This window comes from Lonchura striata, chromosome Z, assembly GCF_050655825.1.
Source record: "Lonchura striata isolate lonStrDom1 chromosome Z, ASM5065582v1, whole genome shotgun sequence".
In the NCBI taxonomy this organism is placed as follows: Eukaryota; Metazoa; Chordata; class Aves; order Passeriformes; family Estrildidae; genus Lonchura; species Lonchura striata.
The window spans coordinates 20,768,947-20,781,242 of NC_140740.1; the positions used below are offsets into that span (position 1 = coordinate 20,768,947).

The 12,296-nt window shown below is 32.9% G+C and overlaps 1 protein-coding gene across 35 annotated transcripts in view; it reads left to right on the top strand.

Annotated features, from left to right (window-relative positions):
• The window catches only part of MEF2C (myocyte enhancer factor 2C), a 130,945-nt gene that overhangs the window by 48,116 nt on the left and 70,533 nt on the right, over positions 1-12,296 (top strand). For 28 of the 35 annotated variants that reach the window (XM_085566609.1, XM_085566591.1, XM_085566603.1 and 25 more), the window contains one exon: positions 8,727-8,924. In XM_085566609.1, coding sequence (XP_085422735.1) covers positions 8,871-8,924 — 54 coding nt within the window. In that variant the 5' untranslated portion in view covers positions 8,727-8,870. Of the gene's footprint in view, positions 6,811-8,726; positions 8,925-12,296 lie in introns of all 35 variants that reach the window. The other 7 variants (XM_085566579.1, XM_085566581.1, XM_085566584.1 and 4 more) reach the window with 3 other exon arrangements.

Sequence of the window (12,296 nt, forward strand, 5' to 3'; positions counted from 1 at the left end):
CTTCTATGGCTGGAAATAAAGGATGAATTTGGGGTACACTGAGGAGCCAAAGAATTATACAACATAAAGGTAATTGATCTTTTCCAAAATTGTTAGTCTACCTTAGGTACTTACAACATTTATCTGACTTCTTTTTTCTGTAGTAGTGGTGGATCTGTTATCATGTTGGTATGAGCTAAAAGGAGCAGAAATAGAAACCAGTAATATAGAAATCAGTAATATTCTCTAAATTTAAACTCATGTTTGTCTGAGACTCCTTCTATCTCTGGAGAGTCAGTGATGAACTTGGGTGGGTGGTTGCATCATACAAGATCTAATAGTGAAAAATAAATTTAAAAATATCTAAGGTATTATAATCAAAATTTTCAAGCCTGAGTAGGTGTTATCATACAGTAAAATACTATAAAATAACTTGATAGTCTGGCACACAGAGATTCCATAGGATTCCAAAGGTTTGTACAGATTTTGTGGAATTTCAGTGGCTCAGGACATATGAAAACCTTTTATATTTAATTACTTCATTTCTTTGGTAGGAAGCTGAACCATGCTAAGGGACATGCTTAAGAGTCATTGTCCATTTTTGACTTGAGTAGCGAGCCAAATTCAAGGTATTATAAAAGTTGTTGCCATTAGTGCAGGGAAACTGATAAGTGACTCAAATATTTCCTTAATTCTCTTATAACACCCCAACATGTTTATACAGTTTTTCTCATCAAGATATTTCCCATCACAAACCTGAAAAAGTTTTACTTTCATTTGAGCTTTACCTTGACAGTTTTTGTCACTTACTTTAATTTTGTTGGAAAGGATTCCTTTCATGAATTCATTAACAATGTTTCCATAGAGTCTGTTCTCTGAAAGTTTTTCTTATACTTAGAAACTTATTCACATCTCAGGGCTTTTCCTCTTAGTTTCTACATTCATGTTCCCAGTTTTATGGTATCCTCATCCACAGATTTTCCCCCTATTTTACCTCCTTAGATGATCCTTCCTAATTTTCAGCTTAGTCTTTGAACCAGCTACAGTGCTCAATCATTCATTTGCTTGGTAATTTAAAGATGCTTTGGGTTCTTATTACAGTTTGTTCCATTTATTTATGCCACAAAAATACTGTTTCTAAAAGATTTTCCTTTTCTCTAAAAACTTACTGGAATTATTCATTTGCAAATGTCTCAGGCGTTCCTTTTCAAAATATGATTATGAGGTTTCTGCAATCCAAGTCTTTGCTCCTCCTTTCAGAGACGAAATGGTAGTGCAACACAAACCTGGAATAGCAGAACTCAGTTATGTTGTTAAACTATAGATACACATAGTATCATAATATAGATTACAGTGAGAAAAGTGAGGATTCCTTTGGGGGATTCCAGAGGATTCTTTGAGTGAGAAGATTCTAGGTCAGGGTGTATAAAATTTCTCAGAAACTTGCTGGATGAAGACAAAGAGACAAAGCCTATGTAGATCTTGACCATTCTATCAATTTTATCCAAAATTTGTCTTCTCCATCCTTTCCACCTATTGCCTCTAGACTCATTACTGACCATAGTTTAGACAGACACTAAGTGCATGTACCAAGCTTCCTAGCATTCAGCAAATTATAAGCAGAAAGTAATAAAAACACTGTTAGGAAATAATCCTTTATTGAATTAATCCATAGTTTCTTCAATAGAGGAAATCTATTGAAAAAAAATTGCCTGTCACTGATATTGGCATTACTAAGAACCTGTACCCAAGTTGAGACTATGATTTGATATTGTATTGTATAGTTTTTTCCAATAATATCTGAAATAATTCTTGATTCTTAAAAGCTGTTTTGGGGATTCAAGTTCCACAGGCTTCCTCATATGCAAACATTAGTAACAAATCTGTTCTTCCAAATCTAACCGAGGTCAGAGACTGCTTTCAGGTGATGCAATAACACTAGGGATCTTAACATTTTCCTGTAATAAGCCAACACTCTCCAAAGTCCTTTGTGTTTAAGATTGCTCCCAGACATTAGCACTAGTATTTCTCCTGGTTTGTAATATGTCTTTCAATACAGGCAGACCCAAATCAGAGTAGGTCTAAGACTTTCTCAACTCACAAGGTGCTAAACCTTACCCTGTTGACCACGGAAGTGCCTCCTCTTATTTAGCTCAGAAAATGACAGACTGAAATTGTAAAACACCTTTCATTGCTTTCTTTGCACATCTAGTAACTATAATGCAATCCAATCAAATTATTAGCTCAAAACTGTGAAGACTCCTAGGTGAATTTGCAATGGTCCTATTTCCCTACTCCATTTTCAGTCAGATTTCCATTCCTAGACACAGTCTCTATTTCAGACCAATTAGGCAATTCAGTTATAGTCCTTTATTTTTTTTCCCCCTTTTATTGTTAGTATATCCACTTGAATAAACTGCTATACTTGAGCCAGTCTGAACTACCTTATGGATCTTATTCCATATATATTGTTCCCATTATGTCTGTCTAGCTGCTAAGTGTACACCATGAAGTTAACCATAAACATATAAAATTTTCTTCAAACTATTTACTTATTTTTTTTTTCTTTTTGTGATGGGTACACATGTAAATACCACCCAATAATTATTGTAGTGTTAAAATTGACTTTTCATAGGTATATATTTTATACTAACTTTTCACTTAATTATTTTCTTTAAAATCTAATTAGTGTCTGCTTTGTTTGCTTTACAAATCCAATACTCCTCTTCATTTTAGCCATCTTCAGAAATGTTGTAAATTAGCCAGGTCTTCCTTTCTTCCTCAAGCATAGCAGGCACAGATTTACTGAAGTTCAGGCAATATGTTTGATCTGATGGCTCTTGTGGTCCACTACTGCAAGGAATGACTCATCATCTGTCAGGCAAATTCCATGATCACATAGAAGTGTTTGATCTTCTGTCATCGTTCTTAACCAGCATGACCAGATTTGGTATAGCATGCATGCAATATTCATAAAATCTTCCACCACTGCACTGAATGGATGTCTGTCAGCACATATTGTGAAAGATAAGCTAAACTCACTCTTTTCCTTTCACCCAGGCATGGATTGGCTTAAATAGGCAGCTTGAGACAAGATATTCTGTGTCTGGATACCTCAGCCTCTTGAAAGGCAGGGTGTGTGGCACAGTGAAATACAGTAATTGTTAGGAATAATCATCTTCTATGATATTTTGGCAATGATGTTTAGTTTGCCCCTAAAAACTTTTCAGGGGAACTTTGCGAAACAAGTAACACTTCCATCCATGATGCACAAGTTCTTGCTCTGTGAGATAACTTGGTACAGTATTTGAGTTATAAGCTACATAGACCACAGCTGTCTGAAGCATTCTTTCAATGAGTTTTCAGAAGTGCTTAATTCCAAATATAAAAAAATAAATCACATTGCAAAATATTTTATGGCTGTTCCAAGGCATAGAAAATAACATAGCTGCAAGAAAGGAATTTTCTGCAATTCATTGCTATATTGTCATTATACTAGATGTATGTTGAAATGTAAACAAGCAAATAAGGTACATCTCTGGAAGTTCAGATTTAAAATATACAGATTCTACTATCCTTTATACATGAACAAACAAATAAATGGACTATCAGTAGAAATCATCTCATGAGCACATCAGATGTTTTCAAAATCAGTATAAAATTAATGAAATATGAATTCAAATAAAATAATTTAAGTTTTCTCTTAAAATTCTAAGTAAAATTTATGTATTGGGAATGATTTTGTAGTTTGCAACTTTATGAACAGTTTACTCTTGCCTTGGTTCAGAACTTCATTGCTATAAGTCAGAAGTCAGATTAGATAACTAATAATATAATAAACCTTGGTAGTTACAGATTAAAAATATTTCCTTTATGTACAGATTTTTTTGGTTTGACATACTTTCTCTCTAGTAGTCTCTAGTACTTCATCTATTATAATTTTTCTGTTATGGCTTAAATGTTTGTTTCATATTTCCTGAAGCCAAATGCATGATCTCCTGAGAGTTAAATTTAGTACATTAAAATTAACTCTCTTCCAACGTTTTCATATGGCAGCCTGCCCATAAGATCAAAACACCAAAGTGTAGGTTATGTTTAATTTCTAAATAAGAATGTTGTGGACAGATGTTTCAAAGCTTAAGATTACTCCGATTCATTTTTACATGGCTTTCTGCCTGGAGAAACATACTGTAGATTGCACCATTGCTGCTTTACTGGTATATTGCCATGGTGACGACATATATAATTTTATCATAACCTTCTGTTAATGGCCCAAACTCTGTCTTTTCTTATTACCATGCCACCAAACCACCATATAAATGTAAAGAACAACATCTATCTTTAATGTCAGCTGATTTCAATCAGATTATATGATAGATAATTATTTTTACCCTTCTCAGTATTTCTTTAAAGTATACCCATCTCAAAGTGACAGTGAGTGACGTCTTCAATTGATGCAGTATGCCCAGCTGTTTCTTCACTGTATAGCTGTCTTTGTTGGTGTGTGGAAGATAGTCAGGATTTTACAGAAACTGTTTGAGTGACCATTTTATTTTAACAAGTGTCCCAATATTCATGGTTACATTTTTGCATCAAATTTTTAATCAGAAAAGTAGATGATGTGTTCCTCCTACTCAGTACATTCACATTTTTAGACACAGACTCAAATCTTGTTTGAGAAAACAGGTTTGCATAAAAAGATTTCATAGATCTTTTAAGTTATTTTTATATATCAAGATAAGAATGGTAGGAGAAAGGGAAGAACACTTTTTTCTTTACTTCCTTATATCAGCATAATAATAACAAATGATTTTGTTATTCAGTTTTAACCTAATTAATCAACTCAGAATGTAAGCTGCTTAATGGAACAAGGACAGCTTTATGACATTTGTTACTTTTGTAAAGCAACCGTGAAAATATTATAAATTCTAGCACATTTCAACTTCGTTTTTCTCTGGCTGACTTCTTTCTTTTGTTTATAAATTATATATTTTAACAGTCTTTTTTTGGAACTCCTTATTTCTCCTGGTGTAACTGCTCAAAGGAGTCTCTGTCTGGGATGTTGCAGCAGAGCAAATTCAGACTGTTCTGCTCAGAGAAGGAAGTGGACAGTTTTGGTTCCCATTTTGCACTTCTGGAACAGTTTAGGGAAGGAAGCACCTTTACACCTTTTATTGTTCGTGGTTGCTGACATAATATCCTTCCCTGACTGCTCTGTGCGTGCTTCCTGCTATTCTGAAAAGATTCTTATGTGTTGCAGAGATGGGATAGCGAGTATGCATGTGTGTGTGTGTGTGTGTGTGTGTGCATATATCTGTGTGTCAGTGTTCAAAAGAGAGACAGTAGCGGTCAAGTGATTTTCTGCAATTTTTCTTTAGCTCTTTTCCCTTCTGGAGGCTCAGATCAATCTTTTGTCAGCTACCACTGCCTTTTGCCAAATCATATAATGAACAGAAGACCGCCAAAAACAAAGTTCCTCTTTTTTTAAGCAGGCTGGTTTGTTTTGGTTTTGATTTTTTTTTTTAACTACTTGGCTTTGCAAAAAGAATTCAGAAAACTATAACAAAACAGCATTTAATTCCATGTTTCTTTAAATGTAATTTGTTTGCACATGACTATATTATTCAGTTGGAGGTTTTCTTTTTTTGTGGAGCTACTTCAACAAAGTTCCTTTTTAAATTCACTTGGATAATTGAAGCCTGCAGCACTATTTGATTTTTGTAGTACATTCAACTTTTCTAGTCAATATGCTTTATAAGTGCTAGTAAAATAACAATTTACCAGTTAACAGGAACTTTAAATACTGATTTACTGAAATTCTTGGTTCTGCAAGAATTTTCAAAAGGTATTGAGAGCACTGGTGAAGTCCTAAGCAGTCATGAGGATTTGTTGGTCTCCAGACATTCTGTTTGACTTGGAAATTACAAGGCTTTGAAGGTTATAGACCTTGCATGAGATGACTTGATTTTACTTATCTGAAATTCATTAATTGGGAATCAGTCCTGTGATCTTTTTTATGTGTTTACTAAGGAAATATATAGAACTATGAGCTAACACATAGTAAGAATAGCACTGAAGGACTATGAGTTGATAGGTATGTGTGTGGGAGTGAGTTTCTAAAAGGAAATGAATTTGATACAAAAATCGAAAAGCTTTTATTTGGACTAATAAGCAAAAGGCAAACTAGGACATATAGGAGAAAAGATTTATTTTTAATCCATGCAAGAAAACCTAACTCACTGCCCATTGAAGCAAATTTATATTTTTTTGCAAATTATGTTTCATACAGATGACCTAATTATAGGTTTTATACAAAATTCTGCTTATCAATTCTTGCATGAATTACTTTAAAATAACTTTGTGTAGATCACAGGAATTCTAAGGTTCTGAGTTTAAACTGTCTATAAATGCTGTTGTTGTTTGAAGACTGGTCTTAAATGCAGAACTGATAAGTGTGTGAGAGGGACTCAACATACTGCTCCTGCACTGTGATTTTTATCCTTCCTGACAGAGTTTTCTTAGTATTAAGTGATTTTTTTCTGAACTCACTAAGCATCAGCATCTTGATCTGCAGAGCAGCTCATCTTCACTAACCAGCCACAACTGCTGTAATCTGCCCACCCTGACCTCCCACGCTGCAGTGAATAGTTTAGGCAGGCAGAGCTGTAAGCCAATAGCACCGCTGGCCTCAGCGGAATGAAAGAAAAGGAAGCTGTCCATGTGCATTTGCTGTGGATTAGAGGATGGGCTTGCTGCTACAGAGTAAGACAGACTCTCTGAGTCCCGCATGCGCGTGGGAAGCACCATTCTAATTCATGCTTTGTGTTGGAGGTAAGACTGTAGGAAAAACAGGAAAGAAACCCAAACCAGCGAAATGTAAAACTGCTTCTAAAAATAGACTGGGTTTGTTTGTCAACACTGAAAATCAGATAAGACTGTTTCCTAACTTTGTTTGGAAAAAAAAGCTTTTAAAATACATTTACAAAATAATTTTTTTTCAAAGCTTTGGCCTTCTTTTAACTTTTTTGTTGTTGTTGCAAATATGATCAACAACCTTCGTATCTTTTTAAGCTGTAGCTGTTGTTTTCAAATATAAAAAGCAACTAAGAGTTTTTGCAGTTTATATTTTGTTATAGTTACAATATTAATTGTTCCATGTGGAATAATTCACAGAATTTCTGTGTTCTGCCTTATGGTAATAATACACAAATATGCCCAGAAAATAATATTAAAAAGACGGTCATATATAGAAATACAATAAGTACTATGATTGAAGATTTGTTTTGCCCAACAGTGTAATTACACCATAGTGGTTAGCTAGAAAATTCAGACTGACTGCTTATTCGTTAATTGTTTTTCCTTAGAGTGATAAAACACTTGAACAGCTTAAAGTTTAATGTATGCTTAGAAAATCAAAAGAGAATTAAAGATCAGAATGAGTGAGATCTAGCTTTTCTAACTCACTAGATTTGAATCAGAGCCAAATAATGGATTAAATGACCAGGATATCAGCTTAGTGTTATGTAATATATTGTGAGAATTTATCAGGTTGGCTGAGATACTATAAGTTTAGAATAAATGGGGAAATACCAGCCTCTGTTTTAAAATTACAATTTTTTTACTTCCAAGGCAATATTTTTACTACACTAGGGAGCTAAGATAAAAACTTCAAAAGAACATGTAAATTAATATTATTCAGATTTCTTTTTTGTATTCCGTGTTTCAAAAACATTTGTGCTGTTCACTTAAAATATATAAAAATATACTAATATGGTAAATAGAGATTATAAAGCAGAAAATCTTGTGTCTTTTACCTTATACTAGACAAAATAATTTTTGCATTTTTTACTATTTCCATGGATACTTTTATTATTAAAAGTATTTTATTGTTAAAATACTTTGGATATTATATAAATTAATTACATGGTTTATAACATTTTGTGAAATATGTTTCCTGCATTGTGTATTTTAATGTACTGTACATTTCTCTCCTTAGATCTGTGACAGAACCAGTATTGTAAAGCTCATGCATTACTAAAACAGTGAAAATATTTTTCAAAACATTCTTTAAAATTGTCATCTACCTCTATTGTTCAGTTTTTGTAAGAAAACATGTGTTTGCAGGTTAGAAATCCTTTGCAGAACATTTTTGAATTTTCACTAAAATGAAATGAGGGAAAAGGGCACTAATGTTTCTTCAAGTATCTTCAGTAATACTTTTATTAATTTATATTATTAAAAAATAAAATTATGAACTTTGTATTTAAAGTAGCTAGCAACTCTTATATATCAAGTGGAGTTTAAATAAATGTCCATTGTATTTGCACAATGAGGAAATTATCATCCCTGCTGTCAAAGCACAAAATTGTTTTCCCTTCAGAAATAAATTAACTGCCCTGCTTAGCATATATAGATACAGAACAGTTTATTAATTCTCTGATTTAGGATATTAGAGCTGTGAGTGATATTTAAAATTAGAGAGTAATTCCATTAAAATTTTCACAACTTGTAGTTCAATCTCTTTATTTCTTGAAATATTTGTATTTGGTGTTTTCTTTCATAAAAATAAGGCTTTGAATAATTTTTTTTTTTCCTGTCCATGTTTACTTCTTTTATAAGTGCAGTAAATTTTAGTTCTAATTTACTTGTACACAAAATTATAATGAGGATGCTTGGCCAGCTCCATGTAATGACTTTCTTCTGGTTATCAATTTCATGATAATATTTGATTTCCTTTCTGTGTTTAGCAGGAACGGATGCAGGGGACTGTGAACTGAGTGGTGCAAGTGCTGAAGAAGGAGGTTTGTTTTGAGGAAACAGGAAAGAGGAATAAAAGAGAAGGGAAAAATACGTAATTTTAAGGAAGAAGGAGAGAAAAAAAAACGGGGACTATGGGGAGAAAAAAGATTCAGATTACAAGGATTATGGATGAACGTAACAGACAGGTGAGTTGCAAAAAATACCTGACTTCAGCATCGTATTATGTTTATAAGGTAATTAATTATTAAAGATTATTAAAAAGTTGATAGTTTGTGTACCTATGTATATACCAACATATACGTATACATATACACAATGCATGTTAGATTATCAAAGAAAAAATGCTTTTGTAAATAATCTGTAAACCTCACACATAGTGTGTTCAAGTTCAGTAAAATGAACAGTTAGGAAGTTATTACTTGAAGACTTTTTTCTAAAAAGACTGCTGTGTGTGCTCTACTCGCTTTGACTTTATTCTGGAATATACATGGTTAAGCACACCTGTGAGTTGCTACAGGACACAGGCTTTTAGTACTATGTTTTTGAACTGTTGTGAGTTATTATAATATATGAGCGCTTTCATTAAATTTCAGACATTTCAACTATTGGTGCCCCTTCAACTTTGCAGGGTCTTTATTTTTACTTCCTTCATATAAAAAAAAAATACTTTATAAAAAAGTTTCCTCTTTTCCTGTCTGAATTTTAAGAAGAATTTGAGTCACCTAACACATTCTAAAATCCACATACAATAATAGTAGCATGTTGTAGTTATAAAACCAAGTGACCATCACTGTTTAGCTGAAGCTAAATAGGTCCAATAGGACAGATTAACCAATTTTAAATAAAATGGCTACGGAGCTGTCACATATTATCAACACTATTTCTGCTAGTTAAAATATGATCATAAATTAGGGAACTTTCTTTTCTGTGTTCACAAAAATAAAATTCAGTAACTGATATCTTCAAATAATATTGGTGAAAATTGCTGCTGTTTACATTTGATGTAAATGAATGGATGTGGGGGTTTTGTTGAAACTGGAGATCCACATTTGTGAGAGTTTCTCCATAAAATTATTTAATACTATGTTTAATGTTCTTACACCTGGCTGCAATTTAGGAATAAATCTTCAGTAGCTGATTTTTAAGAACTTCATACTGAGTTCCTATTAATAAAGTAATAATATTAATTTGATCTATAAATTTCTTTGTATATTCAGGGATTTATTTAAGAAGCTGTTAGTCATGGAGGATTTTATAAAGCCATAAAAAACTCAGCCTAGGCATAACAACAAATTATAGTTCTTAAATATACTTTCCAAGAATTTTTAAATTTTGTAGTGTTAGTAGTAACTTGTGATCTCTATGGCAAAAAAATCATATGTAACAGCAAAATGTTCTTTATGATGGATGCATTTTGTGTTTTCCCTAGAAGTTGTCTGTTCTGGTGTAACAAGCTAAAAAGCAATACTTCTAACAATATATAATATTCATATTTATTTTAATTGTCTTATGGCATGGAGTTGAAATTGGATGTGAACTATTGAATTGAATTTATTCTAAATATTAAGTCAGTAGTTGCTTGAAATTTGCCCATGGCTTATTTTTGAAGGAAACCTGAATTATTTTCTAAATAATACTACAAAATTTTGCCATTCACAACATTAGTTCATATGACAGTTTAAATCTCAACTTGCTTGCTTAAATATAGTATTTACAGAGATATTAGACCCACTTCTGTAAAAAAAAAAAATTTTTTTAAATGGTTAAATATACTTTTAAAAAAGGAGACAGCTATTCTTCAAATTATTCACAGTAGAGTCTCAAGAATTCCAGAACCAGCTTTCAGAACTAATAATTATGAATAAAACTGTAACACTAGAATACCAACAACTGTAGTGTTAGTGCAGGAAGTGTTTGTCTAGCATTTCTAGCATTTCTTAGACTTGTAGAATCACAGAATGGTTTGGGTTGGAAGAAACTTGGTTCCAACTCCACTGCCATGAGCAGAGGTTCATTCCAAAAGACCACATTGTTCAAAGCCCGACCTCAGACACTTCTAAGGAACAGGGCAGCCATAATTTCTTGGGTTGACCTGGACCTGTGCTTCACCACCCCCACAGTAGAGAATTTTTTCCTAAGGTCTAATCTAAACCTACTCTCTGTCAGCTTGAATATATTCCCCTCTGACCTGTCTGTCACTCCAAGCCCTTGTAAATAGTCCCTCACCATCTTTCTTGTAGACTCCCTTCAGGTACTGGAAGGCTGTAGTTAAGTCCCAGCCTTATCTTTTCTAGGCTGAACAATCCCAATTTAATATTTGCTAATGTAGTTTAACCACTGTGAGGCTGGAGGTATAGATCTACATTATTTTACTTTCCATAATGTTAAACTTGCTTTATTCTGCTTCTTATTTCTACTAAAATATTATAACTTTAAAGTATTTCTACTGACTTTACCTTTAGTGCCCTGATTTAAAACTGAATGAAGCAAATTAAAAGATTTTCACCATTTCATTGGACTGTGGGATTAGACTTTTTAATATTAGTAATATATATGTGATTAAATACAACTGGATTTTTAATAATAGCTGATTGTTGTTTTAACCATTTATATGAGATGTACTCTTTCACAAACCTCAGTGGTTCTTAAAATATTGCTGCATTAGCATAGCAATATTAAGGTATTGCTGCTTTAGCATAGCAGCATCAGTTTATTTGTTTCCTAACTTGCATATTTCCAGTAATCTTAAAATATTAACTTGTTTATATTTGTATTTTGTCTTCTTATTTGATTGCATAAATATATACAAAAAAATATTAAAATGTTGCACTGGAAAAAAATTGTTACTATTTTTTGATTAATGATGCTAAGATACCAGCTCAAGCACAGTTCCACAAAGCCTATTTGTAGCTCCATTTACAGATGGAGATATTTTCTTTCTACCTCACCAAAAAATGTTTGCAAGAATGGCATCAAGTGGATTGGCTAGAAACTTCCTTTTTCTTGCTTACATTCAAACACAGTTTGGTTTCAGAATACAAGGTTTGTTAGATATTATATACCTGGGTGGTGCATCCTCAGCTGTTCTCAAACACATAAATTCTCTGCAGTATGGCACATGCTAGTAAAAACACATGGAACATGTATCAATTGAGGAGCTATAGCAGTAGTTTTATTATTCTGTCTCCTCCCCCGGTGCAAATGTGAATCTATTTGGAAATCAGAATATTTGCAAAATGGTTCAAGTTGCTACAAGGCCCTGGGAACAAAATTCTTGTCCGTGATTTTCCACTCAATTTCCCAGCCTTCTCTATGTCAGCCATTGAATGAAGTATTTGTTCTCTCTGTGAAAAAGCTATTTTCTTCTACACTACTATCTGCTATAGTAGAAGACTCCCCTACTCTTCAAAGTGCTTGTATGAGTGGATTGGGGGGGACAAAAATAGAGTTGATCTCCCTTCAAGAGAATTTCTTCTGAGCAAGTTTAGTTCATTGGATTTGTGTACTTTAGTGACCATACTGGTAATAAAAGTAAGTTCAAACTATCCAGAGTCATA